The sequence below is a fragment of the Hypomesus nipponensis genome, chromosome 1, assembly GCF_054491055.1.
Source record: "Hypomesus nipponensis isolate SF chromosome 1, ASM5449105v1, whole genome shotgun sequence".
Classification (NCBI taxonomy): Eukaryota; Metazoa; Chordata; class Actinopteri; order Osmeriformes; family Osmeridae; genus Hypomesus; species Hypomesus nipponensis.
This window is the reverse complement of record NC_140361.1, coordinates 9,501,401-9,519,673: the sequence shown is the minus strand read 5'-3', so window position 1 is coordinate 9,519,673 and position 18,273 is coordinate 9,501,401. Positions and strand designations below refer to the sequence as shown.

Genomic DNA, 18,273 nt, shown 5'->3' with positions numbered 1-18,273 from the left:
TCAGGTAGGTAAATTAATTGCTCTCAAGAGATGTGGCAGCGCGAGGTCAGCCATTGGAAGACTGCCGCACGCCTCTCACAAAAACTGGATGAAACGAGGATTACAGTCGAGCGGGTGGGAGATGCTGTAATTATGTTCACTCATGGTTGAAAGTGAATATTTTGGGAAACAAGTGAAGAGAGAGAGGGGAAATAGAGGTGTACGTTGCTAACTGAGAATAGCAAGGAGTCTGAGAATAACCTTGAGGTAACTTTTTGGTCCACTCTTCCTCAGGTCTAAGGCCTTGAGAAAGCAGACTTTTCAGATACTGACAGTGGGCGTCATTCAGTGGTGTAGTCTGGTATGAAATAGAAATTATACTTTCATTCAACCAAACCCCCCTCCTCCCTTGCTATCCCCACCAATGCATTACTGTTAATTTATCAAATGAATCCACAGTGTATCATGTAAACCTACATGACTGACTTCATTGCTCTGTCCACTGCAATACAATACTATGTTGAACTAGAACAACTGAAACCTGGAGTTGGAAGTGTGTACAACAGTGTACACTGTTAAGGACTGCAGATGTTCCTATTGCCAAAGGCCCCCTTTACAGTGCAACACGGAGGCCTGTACCATCCACAGGGATCTCCTCTGAAGTGAGCTCCATGAAAAGGCCCCACAGGCCTCAAAGCTGCCCCCCTCCCTGCCTTCCAACCCCCTAGATATAGCCATTGACATTAATGTGATATTTGAGAGAGTCTACCACTGTTAATTAGCGCAGTCGTTCTTGAGTCTGAAAGGCTAATGTTTCAACCCCGTCTCTTTCGCTCCGCCTGCGTCTCTCTCTCTTTCTCTCTCGCTCCGCCTGCATCTACACCAAACCAAACACGCTGACATTTGAACAATCTGCTTGATATTTTGCCAGTGATGAAAAAATAGAGCTCTGGTTCACATCATAGCAATGCCATCCATTGCACTGGGATGGACTCTGCGGAGCCCAATCAGGTGAAGTTCAGCCAGCAGTTAGCCTTGGCTTATGAGACATTTAGAAGCAATTAATTTCAGTTTTCATTGGGAGAAAGTGGGAATGGTACAGGCCAAAAGTCAGGCCATTTAAGCTGTGGTTTGAATTTGAAGTAGACCTGACAACCAGACAATGTATTCATAACAAATCCATCTTGCACATCATTTGGGTAAAGTAAGATATTCCACCCTGCTGGCCCCCCCTCCCTCCCTCCTGTCCCTGGCGCTGGGAGCTGGGATGCAGGCAGCATGACAGGAGCTCCGGGGCCAGGGATGTTCAGTCACCGTTAACTAAAACTGGAGCTTCTATCGCTCCTGGACAGCACTGCCTGCAAAGCTCACTGTTTGCCGACTGAATGTCAAACATGATTCAGCTGAAAGCTGCAGAAGGCATAGACGAGAGAAGAGGTGGAGTAATAGAAAGAGACAGAGAAGGAAAAGAAGAAAAAGGAGAGAGAAAGGTTTGGGGATAGTCCAACTAAGAGATTCATCATGTAACACAGAACTAACAATCAACACTTGAGTCTAAATGATACAACTTTAAAAAGAGATTACGAAAGATAAAGATCAATGTTGTGCAGAACTGACATACCCTGATAAACCAAATTCATCCACCCCTCTGCTCTGTGTTTGATTGTATCTAAGGTCACATTGATTGGATGGGTCTGACTGGGAGAAGAACAGAGGTCAGAATAAGTCTGCAGGCCTTTTAAAGCATTACTGGGACTCCCTTAACTACAACCAGGGGATGGCCAGGCCAAGTCTTCATCACCAGGGGTAAATGGGAATCTGTCAACCACTGTGATTTTCGGCACAACAAACAACGATAAATCACAAATCCTGATGCCAAACAGTAAGTCAGTGACTGAGTGGACATGAAGAAGCAATCTGGAGATTTGTTGAGTCAATGATTTTGGGTGTGATATGATGATGCAACCGAAATACAAAGTGAAGTCATGACCTATAACCTTTGCCTCTGTAGGTGTGAACGGCTGATTGACATGGGTCAGGGCCATGACCTCAGGGTCAATGTAGCTTCACCCCATGTGAAGCTACATTGACCCTGAGGTCAGAGACAAACATGCAGGTGGAGGGAGACAGCCAGGTTAGAAAAACATTGTTTCATTTTTATTCTCTTGTAAAGAGAATAAATGGTTGTCAACCATTTTTACCAGGACCTGGAGATGGAGAAATGTCTTTAACCTTTACAATAGTTGCAGCAGTTAGTGTGGCCTACCTTACCCCAGAATATCTGCCGCAATGGAACCAGAGGGATTCCCTTATCAGCATCTTCCAGAACACAGCTCAAGCAAACATCTGCAAACAAAGGCATGTGACTAAAGCCCCATACAGTGCAACACACAGCATAAATATCTGTTCACTCCATCCCTTCCTTCTTTCTCTCTCCATTTCTCCTTTCATCCCTCCATCCCTGTCGCAGAAAATCATCTTGAGGCTGATCCCTAGTCGTTTCAACACTGTCTTCACCACACATCACCTGCGTGATTTTGCAATCCCCAGAGTTGCAAACCACGCCCCAACCCCAGGGCCCGTGCTCAGTGTGGTTCTGTCCAGTTGATTTATAACTCTGCTTCTTGTGCAGATGAGGTTTGTTGTGTTAGTTGGGAAATTGATTTGGAATGAATCATTGTGGTGAAGTGGGCACTGATTGAGCAGAGCCTGTAGGACCAGCATGCTGCTCCATAGACTGGGGGAAGGTTCTCAGACGAGGAACCAATAACAGGTGAAAACCCTGCCTATCCAGAACAGAGCTTCTATGAGTGGATTTCTAGAGCTGGCGTGTGGTGGTGGGATGTGATGATCATCATCAGAGGATTGGAGGCCATGTGGTTCTGGGTCAGGCTGAAGCTGCTTGGGTAATTGTCACTTCCTGGTACACCATCTGTCTATCCTCGCAGCAAGGACGGTCTTCCAAGGACACATGCGCGCAAACACACGCGCCCTTCAAAAAGACTGACCAATCTAATAATGCCATGTTATCTGGGCTCATCCTGCCCGCTAAATCTGCTGTAAACATAAGGTCCTTGTGTCGGACATGATATACACAATGTGTCGTGTGTGTGCGTGTGGCTGTTTATGTTTGCAATCTTGAGTCAGGCGTTGGACATTTGGAACAGGATTGACATGGCTTGGTTCCCCTTGATGTTTCAACCTGGCCAACTCAATGGAAAGTATCATGTCATATTTGAGTGTGGTTCAATTGGAGGACCATTCTATGTCTCTGCTGGACAGAGGCCTGTGCTATGACATCAGTGAGAACAGAGTGTAATAATGAGTTGATGGGGCAGGGGGCTGGGTGCAGGCAGAAGGGGCGTGTCTTCGCTGGAAAGGTCAGGAGGGCTTGCAGCTAGCAAAGCAGGCTGTGCACACAGTGGGAACACCACCCAGTGACATTTACACAAACACACACACACAACATTATGAGTCAGCAGACCATGTCACCTCCGCACACTGACTGGACGTAAAGGCAGCAGTTTGGGAATGTTAGAACTGTGCGTCATCAAGAAGTCATCATACTTTCAAAGTCATGGTGTCTGACCATAACAATTTAAAAGTGAATTACATTGTACAGTTGATAAGAAACATAACTCTCATTACATATACAGTATCATTACTGTACAGTTTATTTTAACTAATACTCACTTTTTCCTCCTCTATTTGAGGCACCTTAATGGGCCAATATGAACTGAGTGCTTGTCTGCATTTCACATCATCCTCATCATCACCCTCATCATCATCACCATCCTCCACACCTCGCCAGTCCCTCTGTGGATGCTGAACATGTCAGCTCTTCATCCAGGCACAGCCTGGTGCCCCCTCCATGCTTGGGCCCCGCCTTCCAGATTCTGACGGTCCTTGGAGTGGAAATGGTGTGAAGACTTCTGTTTGGACTTGAAAAAGAAATGGAGAATTCACACCAGAACAACTCTCAACCGACTGGAGGGATTCACAGATCCTTGCTTAGAATGTGACGATTCCTGACAGCTGGTTCTTTATTAGTCTTTTAACTTGCTTGTGTGTTTTGTATTGGGGTATTTCTTAGATCCAGAGTTACTAGCCTGAGACAATCTTCAAGCTTCACCTCGACTAACTTTTATTTTGCTTGACACCAAAAGCAACACTCAGCAGTTCATTACTTCATTACTTCTTGTGATACCTGCAAATTTGTATTTGAGATCCTGTTGTTCCAATGTCTGGCAAGATTGGACCTGCAAAAAAGATTGATGTTGTACTCATGACATGTCGACGTATTATACACAACGGTATTCTGCAGCTATTCAGCTAGTGACTATGGTCAGCTCTTGATTGATCCCCGACTCCATCTAGATCTCTGAAGGCCTGCCCTGGTCCTGATAACTTGGCTGACTGGCAGATAAATCTATTTTCCAGAAACACAAATTTGAAGTCAGCTCTCTCTTTGCTTACCACAGAGATATATATTTTTTTTAATGGGTGACAGCAACAGCATCACAGTGTAACTAACTTTTAACAATTTTATCAAAGAACCCCATACTTCTGTCTCTATTCTCAATCATTGGTCCATTTTCCAGCTTCCTTTCCCATATTGGCAATTTTTAGAAAAAAAGGTGGCCTAAAAATGAACTATCACAATATTGAAGGACATCTATCACAGGGGGTTCCACCAGCATTTATGGCCTTCCAGGGGTCAAAAGTCATGTTCACCTTGCCAAATGAAAAATCGAATTCTGACTTATTTTAGTTCAGATAGATTTAAAAGTGAAATGTGTCTGTTTTGTCTACTGTAAGTTTAATTTAACACATGTATCTGATTTGATGGTTTGCCTTTTGATGGATTTATATTTAAATGTATTTTGTCTTCACCAGATTGTAATTCATCCCTTTAGTCATTACACAGATTATGAAGAACTGAACAAATCTGTTGTCAAATGTCAATTAAGGAGGTCTCCTAAAGGGGACGGCTGACGACATTGGTTGAGGAATCAGTACTGGCAGTGTTTCCTGAACTGTCCCACGGGTATACGACGTGAACATGCAACCAAAGTTTTGACGGGAGTCCTGTTTCTCCTAAAATAGTAACCAAATAGATCTTGTAACACTCTACCACTTTTTCTCCAGCCTCGGAAGAACAGACCTGCAAGAACCAGGTGATGAGACACATGGCTGGCAGGGGTGAGATAGGACTGTTGGAGTTGTTTAATTTCGTGACACAAATTCAGAGGAAGACAGGAGAAGATATATTGAACAGTATAGCTTACCAAACTATGTGTGATTTTGCCCCTACAGCGGTGTTAATTACCTTCTAAATTGATCCTGCCGTCATGAAGTTATGCATATTTTGCATGTGTTAAATGAGGGATAGACACTGACCTTTACCGTTTCTATTTTCATTTTCTCGTCTTCCCTCGCCAAGGCCATCATTCACTATCAACACATGGTAAGATTGATGTTATTTTATAACACATTTAGCACATTGACAAGACATAAATCTAATATTTCTTTACTACAACGTCTTCCAACTAAAACATTTGTGTCCATTCTGATGAGGTACAGTGATTTGGTAGGGATAGCGATGTGAATTGTCCAACTGGACGATAGTATGGCTAAAGATCAGACCTTGAAGTCTGCAGCTACAGATCAATTAAATGCACTGTAGAGAGACACATTATTATAATACACAGTATTATCTATACTTAGTTAATGTGTTGCTTATATGACAACTGTTAAAGGCTGTTTAAATATTCAACGCACTACAAAGTGAACTGTTGATTTTAAATGTGGTGCATGAATGTCCTCTTCGAATCATGCTTGTAGTGTCCTTCACGGTGTTATATCAACTTGTATCGACCCATTGAAAGTGGCACAGTATGCCTTCCACTGCGCATCTGTCATTCAAGACTTTGGGGGATTGAAACAACACCAGAGACAGACTTAACATAGCCTAGCTTTCCCCATGGAACCGTGCACGAACATCTCACTTTTGAATAATTGCATGCGATGAACATTTGAAACTTCGGATTAATTAATTTGTCGGCTGCAGTGCAAGTGTAGGATACTACACGTTTCGAATCAGCTGTCTTTTGCCTTCAGTCTCGCACCCAGGTGAGCGCGCTTCCAGGATTGGTTCGATTTTGTGCTGCCCAATTCCTAAACGTGCATGATTGCTTATTTGCTTTTTTCATTTTACCTTATCTGGTTGCTTAACTTCTTCACAATTACGAACGACATCTGACAAATATGTGTTGGAAATATAGCTAAAAGGATGCGTAAAAGCCATCGTCTTACTTTTTTATGACTATAAAGTGTTTCGTCTGTCCCTGAGCTAAATTGTCGTGAATAGCCTAGGTATGTGCCGACGTGTACACTTCCCACACCATATGGTGATACTTTTGTAAAGCACATTGGTCTATACAGATTAATTCCAATGTTTGCTTTTTCATCACCATTAACTTTGCTGCTACTGGCAGAAGATGTTTGTTACACCTTACATACATATATGAAGAGAAACAGACAAGCTACTCAAAGTAACACAATTTAACCCAGCAAAAGAAGAAGAAAAAATGATGACATTTATTAATTTAAGTCATTTTTCTGGTCATTAAGCTACCGCACAATCTGCTTCACGGCGCTGTCCATGATTCTTTGATTTATCTGTCATAGCGCTCCCAGTCCAACATTTAGGCTACGTTTTACAATGGTGGATGAAAGCAGACATGTCGGCAAAATAATGAAATACGTTTCGTAAATGCATTACTGTTATTAACTTTGAGATAAATCCAGTTTAGTTTGCATACCTACATTTGTCATATATTCTCCAGGACCGTGTTCACTTTGTAGATCCTGTTGATTCGCCTTTATTTCGCGGTAGCCTACATTTGATGCTAGAATGGAATAGATACAGCTTCACAATAAAACCTCGTCGCGTAGGTTGTAGGCTCGTGGATGGTATTTCGGGGTATATCCCGTGTGTGTAGAGTTTAGTTTCTTTGAGGTGATCTTAATTTGATCCCCTTTCCATTTCTCTGACGTCGACTGACACCCGCTGGAAGCCCTGCGCTAATTTTCTTTGCTTTTTGCTCCATTCCTTTGTCACAGCTGAGAGGGTCGTGTATTTGTATGCAACATAGCGGAATTCATGGTGGAAGGGCATTTCTTTATCAATGTGCATTGATGTAGCAGAAAACGTGGAGGAGATAAGGTAAGGTCAATTACAGACAGATATAAAATATTGACGGATACATGCTCGGGAAGCATTTATTTGTGTTTTTCCAGACTTGAAACCCATTTGCGCGTTTGTGAACTCAGCGGTCGTGTTGCGTGTGTGAGTAGAATGTATCAATAACTGGATACATCCATTGACAGCTTTTGCAATCGAATACAAGTTCGACATTATTGCTTCCAGTGTTTTCCTTCTTTCTTTTTTTGTACAACGTGTTTAACCTTTTAATCATATTAATTACAAGACTAATTGCATTTTTCTTTATTTTTTACAGAACCCTTATCTCAGCATCTGCTACATTTGTTAAAGATTTCATTGAAGAAACGGGCTGTAAGCTATTACAGGGATTTCGATTCTTGTCTAAATCGGGAATTACACATCCAAACTGGGATCTATGAGCGGAAAAGTGGCGAAGCCTAAAGAAGATAAGGATGCTTCCAAGGGTAAGAACAAAGTCCTTAACGCACATATTCTATTCCTAAATAGCTGGTGTAAAGCGACCGTGCGTCCATTCATCTCCAGCACAGCCTTTGCTCACGCTTTGAGATTTCTGGAAACAATAGTAGCTTGCCCACTGCATGGCGCGTCATTCTCCCAGAACAGGGTTGCTGGTCTCGTTGAGAGTCAAACAGCATGGTGGGCAAAGGTTATGATGTGCATGCTGCATATCATTGTTATATTTTCTGTTTTGACGATCTGTCTTGGTCAGACAGTAGGGTAGGCTATCGCATCAGACACTGTGTCCAGATAACAGTGAATTTAATTAGACTATTCTAAAGCAAATATCCTCAATGGAATTAGAGAATGGTCGCACTGTCGCTTTAACAAGATGACAGTGGAACAACAATGTCACTGGCATCCTGTTGAAATATCCCTCCGTGTTTCATGCTTGCACCTTGCCCACATTTGCCCGACTCTCAAAAGCACGTTTTGATACAATTACAGTATTGTACGCATGGGTATGACGCGTGTCCACAATGTATCTCGCTATCTCTTGCGCTAATTGCCAGACACGATGTCACAGCACGTCTCAACAACCCGCGCTTTGTTTCGGGATGGAAACTGGCTGTCCATTGCCATGGAGACAAAGGGTAGATAGAATTGCTAGAGAAACATCAGCGAGATTTAATCGATGTGGTCTCTTCACCGAGGTTGTGCACGACAGTTTGTGCGCTGACGTATTGTATACATAGGCTACTGGTTTGGTAAGATATTTTTGATGATTGCATTACGTCAATGTAATCACTTGCAAATAAAACCATCAAGACAGGATGCAGAACTCGACAGCAAAAATGCCAATTAGATATTAATTCCCGTACCTAATTTCAGTAATGAAGTAACTTCTGACCGGTGATTGATTATGCCTATTTGATTTCAAGTCACCATCTGAACTTATTAACGCATAGGCCATCAGCCAATTGACTTAAGGCTGATTAGTTCCTATCCATGTCCCTTTTGAAAAGGGTAACTTCCCAGCACTTAAGAGTTGATATGTTAGACGTGCAAAGTTGGTCACAGTATGACCGTGAAGGATGTAGACTACACATATGATATTATACTAGACTGGCAAATTGTCAAAATGTAAGTTAAACCTGAATAGATTTAAATGTTTCTTATTTCATAAGGGAAAGACTCTAATGGGTACACTTGCTGTCACCCAAAGCACTTGGTAGGAAAGGTTCATTGTGATGGTTTTGATTGTAACTTTTTTTCGTATTCTTAGATGAACATGGATGTAGGCTACAGCAGGCACCAACACTTTCATTTTTGGACCATTTTTGTGCCCTGCAATTTCCTAAAGTAGGCTAATCTCTGTGGTCGGTTAGATGAACAAGTGCCTTCTGTATGTTTTCTACTTGATCCACCTGATTTTCAGTGACAGAAGTGCATGCTTTCATTCAGTTATTGACATATGTCGGTATCATTCATGTTTGGTTGTCATTGGTGAATGTTGAAATGTACATACACAGTGTGTCTCAAGGGACAACAGGGGAGTGAGTCCGTTATTCGGCATCCTCTTTATTTTGTTTTCAGTGATGTGTCAATCTCTACATCTTTGTAATCTCTTCCCCCAGTTCAGCTCAACATGTCTTTTTAAGAAGGAAATTGGATTGTGCAAGTGGAGATTAAGAATAGTGCAGACTATGGAACTGTTATAGAATTTCTTTCCGAATCGGACAAAACATGTCTCCCTCATCTTGTGTTGTGTTTGGACCAACGCATGGTGTGATGGTCCTTCTCTCCAGAGCGAGAAGTAGAGTCTCCTGGTGAGTCGGTGAGGAACATGACTTTAATAGAATAGAGGGATAAGAAGCAAACCTATCTATCCCCGATCCTCTGGCTCACTCAGTGAAAGGCCATGCTTCACTGCTTCATATGATAGGATAACATCCTGTGCTAGTAGGAGAATACAGAGTGAGAAAGAGAAAACCTCCAATATCAACTCAAGTTCCTCAGTTTGTGTTCGCTTCCTGGTGTTGCTGTGAAGCAGAGTCCTCCGGACAGAGTGTCGCGTCAAGCCCCCGTGACACAGCCTGCCCCCTCCCCCTTCTTTGCACACACCTCAAACAGGGGACGAAAACGTGGTTACATGAAGGCAGAATCTAGTCTGCATATCCATCTTGTCATGTGACAATGAAGCTCAGATTTGACAGAGGGTGTATAGCGACTTCTTAATAACCCCAGTCCTGTGGTCACTCATTCTTGCTTTATTTACTTTAACGGTACAATGAAATAAGAGACAAAGTATTGTCTTCTCCCCGGGGACTCGACTATGAAGAGCAGACCCCCTCTCTCTTCATTCAGGACTGTTTCAGTGGACTAATATACAGAGCCCCGACCAGAGCAGAGCAGGGACACAAGTCGTACATATTTGCAGTGGGATTGATTGAGCCAGAGGCCAGCCACAGCAGAATCAATAGATTTCCAAAGAGGAGTCTGGAGTCCCTTCATTAATCACAAAGACGACAATCCTCTCCTCACTGATCAGACACCTGCTCTATTCTCACAAGCAGCAGCGAGTCAGAAGAGGCGGAGGCTCCAACAGTATCATTAGAGTCTTTTGATGTAGTGTCTGGCTCCCTCTAATAGGACGGGGGCTGGTAGCAGCAAACACAATAGGGATATTAAAACACTGTTTAAGTGTTCCCACAGTCTTCTCCTCTCGCCGGCCTGCCAGGTTTGTTATTCACACCACTGCTGGAGGCAGAGTGATGGAGCAAGGCTAGCTTGTCACCCAGTAGTTAGAAATCACCCTGTAACAAAGCATATGCTGTTCTGTGGGAATGGCTTAGACTTGGTCTTATATTCTGTACTTCTATCCTCGACGGCCCTGCTATTGGGAAGGAAAGTCTAATGGGTAAATTGCGGACCATTAGCGAGAGGTGTTCAAGGTAAAAGTGCTTTCTTTTCTGAGCCACAGGACGCACAGACCTAATCTTCCATTATCACCCTTTGAGGCCAAAATGAGTCTCCCACTCAGGTGCCTCCTAACTAGTTAAGCACGCGTGTGCGATGGCGTGTTAAGGCCGGTGGTGCCGTGTCCTGTCAGTTTTCTTTGGTGCTGCTGACGCATATCAAGCTACTCTGCCTGGAGGCGCCTGGCTCGTCCTCGCCGAGGCCGCTCATCAGAGACCTGCCACTACGCATCGCCATGCGGCCGCTGATCTGACGAAATGTTGAGTAACGTTGGGGAGGCTGTCTCCTCCGCTCCGCTCTCAGCCCCGTTTTGGTGACGGACGGGTCGAGATGTGATTGGTGCGTTCTTAATGATGGGGTCGATTTGTCCTTCCGCCCCCTTTTTTATCAGGCTCTCCCTTTCTTTCTCTCTCACACTCTTTCCCTTCCACCCACCCTCCCTCCTTTCTTCCACCCTCTCTTCCTCTTTCTCGCTCTCTCATTTCATCCCACCTTTTTTCCCCTTTCTCTCATTCTCTCCCTGCCTCACCCCTCCGTCTGTCTGTCTGTCTCTTTCTCTCTCGCTCAATCTCTGCCTCTCTCCCCCATTTTTTCTACTCCCCCCCTCCCTCCCTTTTTCTGTGTCCTGCCCTGTCCTCTTCCACTCTGTGGAGAGCTCTACTCAGCAGTGTGACATCACCCAAACGGCCCCCTCAGGGTGAGCTGTGGACTCGTTTGTGGTTTCACATGATATTAGTCAAATGTAATGTTTTCTTTCAGAAGCCATGGAAAGGGAATTATAAATATCATATTATGGACTGTACAATATGAGAGTCTTTTATAATTTGGATGTTTTCTTAATGTTGGTTTGTTTAATCAAATGTATCTTTTGTTTATTGAAGAGAGTTTGTTTCTCGCAAGGCCTCCGTGTCCTCACATCCACTCTGACCCCAGAGAGCTGCGGAATGTTCTGGTGCAGCTCACTCATACCTCTGGCCGTCAAATCTCTAAACACCTGGGTGTTGGGATGCTAGTCAGTCAGGCTGCTGGTAATCCGCCCCAGCTCCCAGAGGTGACTGGCTTTGTAAGACCGTCCTATGGGAGCCCACTGGATTCTGCCTGTCATTTGCTGGACTACAGAAATAATCGCACAAGGTCACGTAAGCCTCTAGACTCGACTGTGTGGTACTGGCATTTTCTGTGTTGCACTGTCTTACAGTGTGTCTACTCTATTTCTTATCCATCTCGTCTCATCTCCTCTCTTCTCATTCACTGGAACTGGACAGATGTAATCCTCATTAAATAATTTTACCAAGAGTGACAAAACAATATACAGTATGGATTAAAAATTTAACTTCTTATACCGGCTGATTTTGCACCAGAGGCAGCTTGAGGAAGTACCTCAGTGATGGTCAGTTCGGATTGCATCTGTGAGGTTTGCTGGTCTGTTTCTGTGGACTCCAGGAGTCCAAGTTAATGATCTAAGTTATCAGTCCACCGGAGTTTTCTCATCTCAGTAATGGCTTTCATCATAGAGCCTCTCACATGGAGGTGTGGGATTAAACAATAATTCAGGATTTTGGATTACAGCAGGGATGGAATTGTTTTACTTTCAGAAATGCGCTCCACGCTAGTTTATTCCCATCTCCAAACATAATCCTCATATAATTGTGGTTATGTGTATCAAACAGCCCTGCTGACAACGACCTCTTTATACACAGACTGAATATTTCTGAGTAGGTACTTCTCTGCGCCAGTGCCTTTGGCTGGTGTCAGTACAATATACTGAACCTGATGGTTACAACAGCTATGGGCTTTCTAACACGATTTCCAGTCCTTTCTGCAAGAGGGCGTGAGGGTGGCCAATCCCTTTAAGACTTCTTAACACCTTCATAGGGGGCGGGTCTGGAGGCCATGACACTGTTTCCAACAGGCCTATCATCTGTAAAGACGGACAGAGACCACTTTAGCAGAGAAGTGTGCTTACAGTGCCGCTGTGAGAGAAGGGCTGTGATGAGATGTCGTCGCACGAGGATACTTGTGCTCTCCACAAAAGGCGAGGCTGATGGAAATGGCAGAATGAACTGTTCCCTCAGTAATGCTTCCGCCAGGTGTGCCTCAATCCCCCTAATCTCAATGCTAATAGTCCAGGGGAACATGAAGGATCAGGCTCTCCGAGCTGCAGCCAGGAGGCCTGCAGGAGCTCAGCTGTCCAACACTGCCTTTGGCGGAACCCGGTCAAACTCATTTCGGTGGTAACCCCTAACAATAGCACGCCGTCCATCCCGGACGTCATCGCAGGGTCTGTGAAGTGCAGCCCCCTGAGACAATGTGACGTGTGGGTGTCCCGCGGATGATGGTGGTGTCTCTGGTGATGTCATCAGAGATATTGACACACAGAAGGGGGGGGGAGGATGCTCCTGCTGGATCAGAACCAGAGCATGCTCGTAACATTGAGCGTGCCCTCCATGCCTTGGTGGGGAGATAGGAGAGCGTCATGCTCATATGTACCCAGGAGGATTTACTGTAGGCTGCTGTGACTTCTGATCCATACTACCCGTTGTGCGTTTGTAATGTTTGGTGTTCTGACATGTTCTGTTGAATTAGGGAGTGGAGCACAGCCCAGAATGGGTAGAGATCAGCTGTTTAGGGTGAGGTCACAGAAGCAGAAATGACAAGGTCAGAGATTGCCCATCAGCCTCAGGTTATAATAGAAAACAACTGGGTACTCAAGCCTGTGGAGCATAAAATAACATTCTGACTACGCAGCGTAGAGATGGGAGAAGACATATTTTAATCTTGTCAAAATGTCATCAGTGATGGTACATGTCCCCCCGTCATGTCAAGGTCCAGAAGTCACATACTGTAAAAAGGCTCTATTTTAAACTGTGTCAGGGATTAATAGTTTGTCCAGACACAAACTAATTAAAGTTGGTGAAAATTATAAAGGGGATTAAGGGGAGGTAAGAAAGGGAGGCGATAAGGCCGGACCAGTGGTAATGAACGGAGAGGCTGCAGCACAGTGGGATGCGAGGGGCTGTCACGCGGAGGACCTGGTTAGTCCTGAAGGTGAGCCTGGTGAGCCTGCGTTCTGACACCTGAGATCAGTGTTGGCTTGAGTGTTAGCCTGAGTTTTGGCACCAGCCTGCTTGCCCGCAGCCTGAGACTGAAGCAGAGATTAGCCTTAATGTTAGCATTTGCAACGTGCTCCAGTAGCAGCCCAGGGCTCCTGATCACTCAACTGTGCGCTAGAGTGTGAGGCAGCCATCTCCTTGGCGTGTACGGAGGCTGCTGATGTTTTAACAGGATTATGGTCCTCCCTTCCTTCTCCAGCCTCATTTAACCAGCGCATTAAAAGCGGCACTTCAAATCAGCTCCCATCAGCCAATGCATCGTGCCAGCACTCGCATCGAGTAAAAGACAACCAAGATATATACCATTAGCACTTGGCATGGCTTCAAACACCTTCTATAGACAAGGCAAATTAGCCTTTCCATGACAGCTGACCGTGTAGCTTAGCTTGATTGGTGGTTGGGATGGAGAAAGAGAGAGAGGCAGGGGGAGAGAGAGGCAGAGAGAGAGAGAGGCAGAGAGAGAGGCAGAGAGATACGCAGAGAGAGAGAGGCAGAGAGAAGCAGAGAGAGAGGCAGGGAGAGAGAGAGACCGAACCATACCTTGGCTAGCAATCCTCTCAGGTCATGCTGGTGGAGGGGACCAGGGATGGGAGTAAGCAGTTTTAGCAAGGCCATTAATTACAGTGTCCCACCACCCACCCCATCACGCCCCACCTGCACCACAAACCTTTCTGAGGTTAATGCTATTGACCTCATTGATCTGTGGGTCACTCTCTCCAAATAGCAGTTTCATTAATTCAGAAATGGCCACTCCCTTGAGGCGTGGCACTGCTGAGCCGAGTCCTACTGCAGCTCACAGGTGACTGACAGTCGGGTGGGGTGGGGGGTCAGGGATCATGGCGTTCGTGTGTGGAAGGACGGTTGGCGGAGAACGGGATGGGTGTGGAGTCGGGGGGGGCGGTAGTGACCAGCTGACCATAGTTGTTACAGACCAGCTGATCACTATGTTAGTCATTAAACATGGCTACATGAAACAAATACTTTTTCTGTGTGTGAGTATGAGCGGCTGAGTGTGTCTGTGAGAGGAAGCGATAGAGTGATCTACAGAGGAGGGGATAATTGTTCTATTCCACAGACACCTCTTAAGAAGAATGATGATAAAAGCCAGGTCAGATTACTGTGGGCCGTCTCTTGATAGGTTACTCAGAGTGACAGTTCAATATTTAAAGCATTTCTTTGCCAAGTATTGACCCAACTGGGGCTTGAGTATGAAACATGATTCAGTCTGTCATAAGTTCCATTACTCATAAGGAACTATTCAGTTAGCTGGGGTGAAGAGCAAGGACGAGGACTGCATACAAAGTGAAACATTTACATAGATGCTTAATGGGTTAAATGAAGTGATACAGGCCATATTACTCAGCTTAACTGATGGTTATCAGCTGCTCGATTAAGACTTTATGTGTGCATGGTGGTGTGAATGTGCAGCACACAGCAGAGTATTACACGGCACAAAGCCCTTCTGTTTTGGTAAAGCAAAAAAAAACAAGACATTGTGAGGATGATTTCTAAATATAGCAGCGATCCTTCGCTGGTCCCTGAAGCCGATTTTACACAGTCTGGAGTGGCAAGCATTACGGCTGTGCCTGCCTCGCTCACTCGCGCTCTCTCAGGAGGGAGACATCATTTACATAATGAGACGCAGCCACGGCAACAAAGCCCCAATGAGCGCAGGAGACCTCAGTCAGCGAGGGCCTCCGAGGTTCCCTCCTCACAGATCCTCACACTGCGGGGGCCGTGGGTTAGACACACACACCTAATGCACATGCAGACACACATACCACACCCTTACACACACACATACACTCTGAACTATTACACAAACAAACAGGCCGACATGCACTCAAAACACTACACACACGCACACTGTGCCCCCCTCCCCCCCCCCCCCCAGAGATGGGCCCCTATTGAGAGAGGGGGATTTGATTAGTGATTACACTGAGGGCTGTAGAAGAGGTAGAGTCTCAGGATCGGAAGAAAGCAGCTGTTGAGCAGTCCCCTTGCTCCTAGGGGGTAGTAGATTGGTGTGTAAAGGGGGGTTGGAGTGTGTGTGTGTGTATATCTGTGTTTGTGAGGGAGATTGTGTGTGTGTGTGTGTGTGTTTGTTAGAGAGATGTTTGAAGTGTGTGCATGTGCCCGAGAGGACGCGTGTGTGGGGGTTGGTGTGTGGAGTGTGTTCCAGCAGGATTGGATTGTGTGAGGGGGGATGGTGGGTCTGAGACCAACAGGATCTGAGGCTGGGCTGTGTGAAATGGTTGTGTGAGAAGGAATTTAATTAGACTACAGCTTGTCTGGTGTGTGCAGGTAGGGGTGAGAGACTAAAATATAGTATGAAATACGTCTTGGAAGACAGAAGTGAGAGAATGAGGAAGTGGGAAGGGGAGATAACACAGGAGTGAGAGAATTAGAGGGGGAGACATAGGGAGGTGACCGTGTCTGTCTGTTTCAGGATTCGTTCTTGTGCTTTTGTCCACACATCCCCCTCCTATTTAGTCATGTCATTGGAGGTTTTACCACGGTGAAAGATCACTCTAAACGTGGCGGATAAGCCAATGAAGGAAGCGAGAAAGAGAGACAGAGGCCGAGAGAGAAAAAGAGAGTCCGACAGCCCTACAGACCCAGAAAGAGTGAGCCGTAAAGGGAGCGAGAGAGAAACCTAGCTCGCAGAAGAGATCAGTCGTGATGTAACAGTAATCCCTGTCAGTAGAACTGACTGTCATAAAAGAGATGAGCAGGGCTGTGGGCGAGCTGAAAAGGTTACATGCAATAAGGACAAAACACCCCAGCACTGCTTCAAAGGTTACCGTGTTCAATTAGGACAGCTCTCTTCCGTCCATCCCCCCCGTTCCCCTCGTACCCTAAGTCCCTCTGACTAAACACTATTTCACTGTATCACCATTCAGATTGATATCTTGGCAAATCTTTTATGATAAGGTGGTGTTGCAACCGAGGTGGGTGGAGTCTTGACGTGGGGGGGAGGTGTGGGGGGGGTGGTTGGATGAACTGATGGTGAAAGCTACTGGTCCTCCGCTGACCCAATCCTCCAACCTGCCCCATTGTTCCCTCTCCTCAGGAGGGGCCCCATAACTCCTAACGCACACTGCAGACTGCACGTGTGTGTGTGTGTGTGTGTTCACAGTGTGTTGTATTATTCAGAGGAAGAAACACCTATCTCAGCGATCTCCATTCCTTCACTGCGTGCACTGGAGGGTACAGTGACCTCCAACCATGCTGCCTTCCACATCTTTCATGATTCTCATCTTCACTCAGAGGTGTGTGTGTGTGCTCTCCTGCGTGCCAGTATTCTAGCAGGATTAGCATGGCAGTCTGTGTCTCACTGTGTCTCACTGTGGACCAGGCATCTGGTGTGACACTAACAGTCCCAAGTTTGGTGCAGGGGATTACAGCAGGGTTCCAATATGCAATAATATATTTTCTTCCTGTATATGACCCGCATCAGAGTACATTGACCTAAGAGAGAAGAGGAGGACTGATCTCTCTGTAGGTAGTTTCGTACTGTCAATGTTTATAGTATTTGTGTAGTATTAGTGTATAGTATTTGTCTGTAAACAAGAGCAGCCTTGCAGCCTGCAGGAGGGTTTGCTGTGGGCCTGTAGGAATCTCAGGGCAGTGAGACCCTGACAGACCGTGCTTGGGTAGGCACACAGGTCTCACAGGGTCCTCAAGGGCAGTGGAGACATTCAAACCCTCACCTTGCCTCTTCTCTCCACCCCCGGAGCTCTCCCTACCTTCACGTCAGCACGGCCCTCCATCTTGTCCTCCTCCAAAGGCTGTTTGATGCCATTTTGAATGCCAGCCCGTTTATCAGTACGCCATGTCCTTACGTGACGTCATCATGATTCATTCAGGTCGCTCCCGTTGTGTGACTGTCGTATGCGTCATGGCTGGAGATGAGTACGCCGGTGATGAGGCTGTGAGAGACTCAGCCCGAGGTGAGCATTGTTCTTGTGATGAAGAGACAGCATCTTTAGCGCCATGAGTTCCAAAATATAACTCTGCTTTCACACCTGCTCCGTATAGCCCAGTCAGCCATTGCACCTAAAGCTTGCGCTGTGCCAGACTTCTGAGAGAAAACCCTCAGAAACAAACAAGTGTGTTTGTGTGTGTGTGGGTGGGATGTGTGTGTGTGTACTGGTTTGCTCTTTCACCTGCCATTGTGCCTTTGAACTGGTGTTGAAATGCTTTTTTGTCTTTTCAACCCAGCGAAAAGCCAACCCCGTTTAGGGGAGAAACAGCAAATAAGGACCATTAGGAGGTAGCTGTGCTTTCATCTGTTCAGTTAATAGGGGTCTGGGGGCGCTGATAACGTGTGAGTGTGTGTGTGTATGTGTGTGAGTGTACTGTGTGTGCTAGATAATGACTGTGAGCCGCCCCCCAAGTGTGGTTGACAATCAAGACCACCCATGGAGCGCACCTCCAGCTTTGTCACACACACACATCTCACCTGCCACTTGCCATCAAAGCGTCGTGCAGCGCTCATTCTGCCACAAAATG

At 45.6% G+C, this 18,273-nt stretch overlaps 1 protein-coding gene across 6 annotated transcripts in view; it reads left to right on the top strand.

The window, feature by feature from the left end:
* The first annotated feature begins 886 nt into the window (after positions 1 to 886).
* The window catches only part of fgf13a (fibroblast growth factor 13a), a 90,250-nt gene continuing 72,863 nt past the window's right edge, over positions 887 to 18,273 (top strand). Inside the window, exons 1-6 of one of the 6 annotated variants that reach the window (XM_084684624.1) lie at positions 887 to 1,861; positions 2,450 to 2,752; positions 3,693 to 5,026; positions 5,128 to 5,156; positions 5,423 to 5,446; positions 7,503 to 7,671. In XM_084684624.1, the coding sequence (XP_084540750.1) occupies positions 7,623 to 7,671 (49 nt within the window). In that variant the 5' untranslated portion in view covers positions 887 to 1,861; positions 2,450 to 2,752; positions 3,693 to 5,026; ... (1 more) ...; positions 5,423 to 5,446; positions 7,503 to 7,622. The other 5 variants (XM_084684632.1, XM_084684615.1, XM_084684650.1 and 2 more) reach the window with 5 other exon arrangements.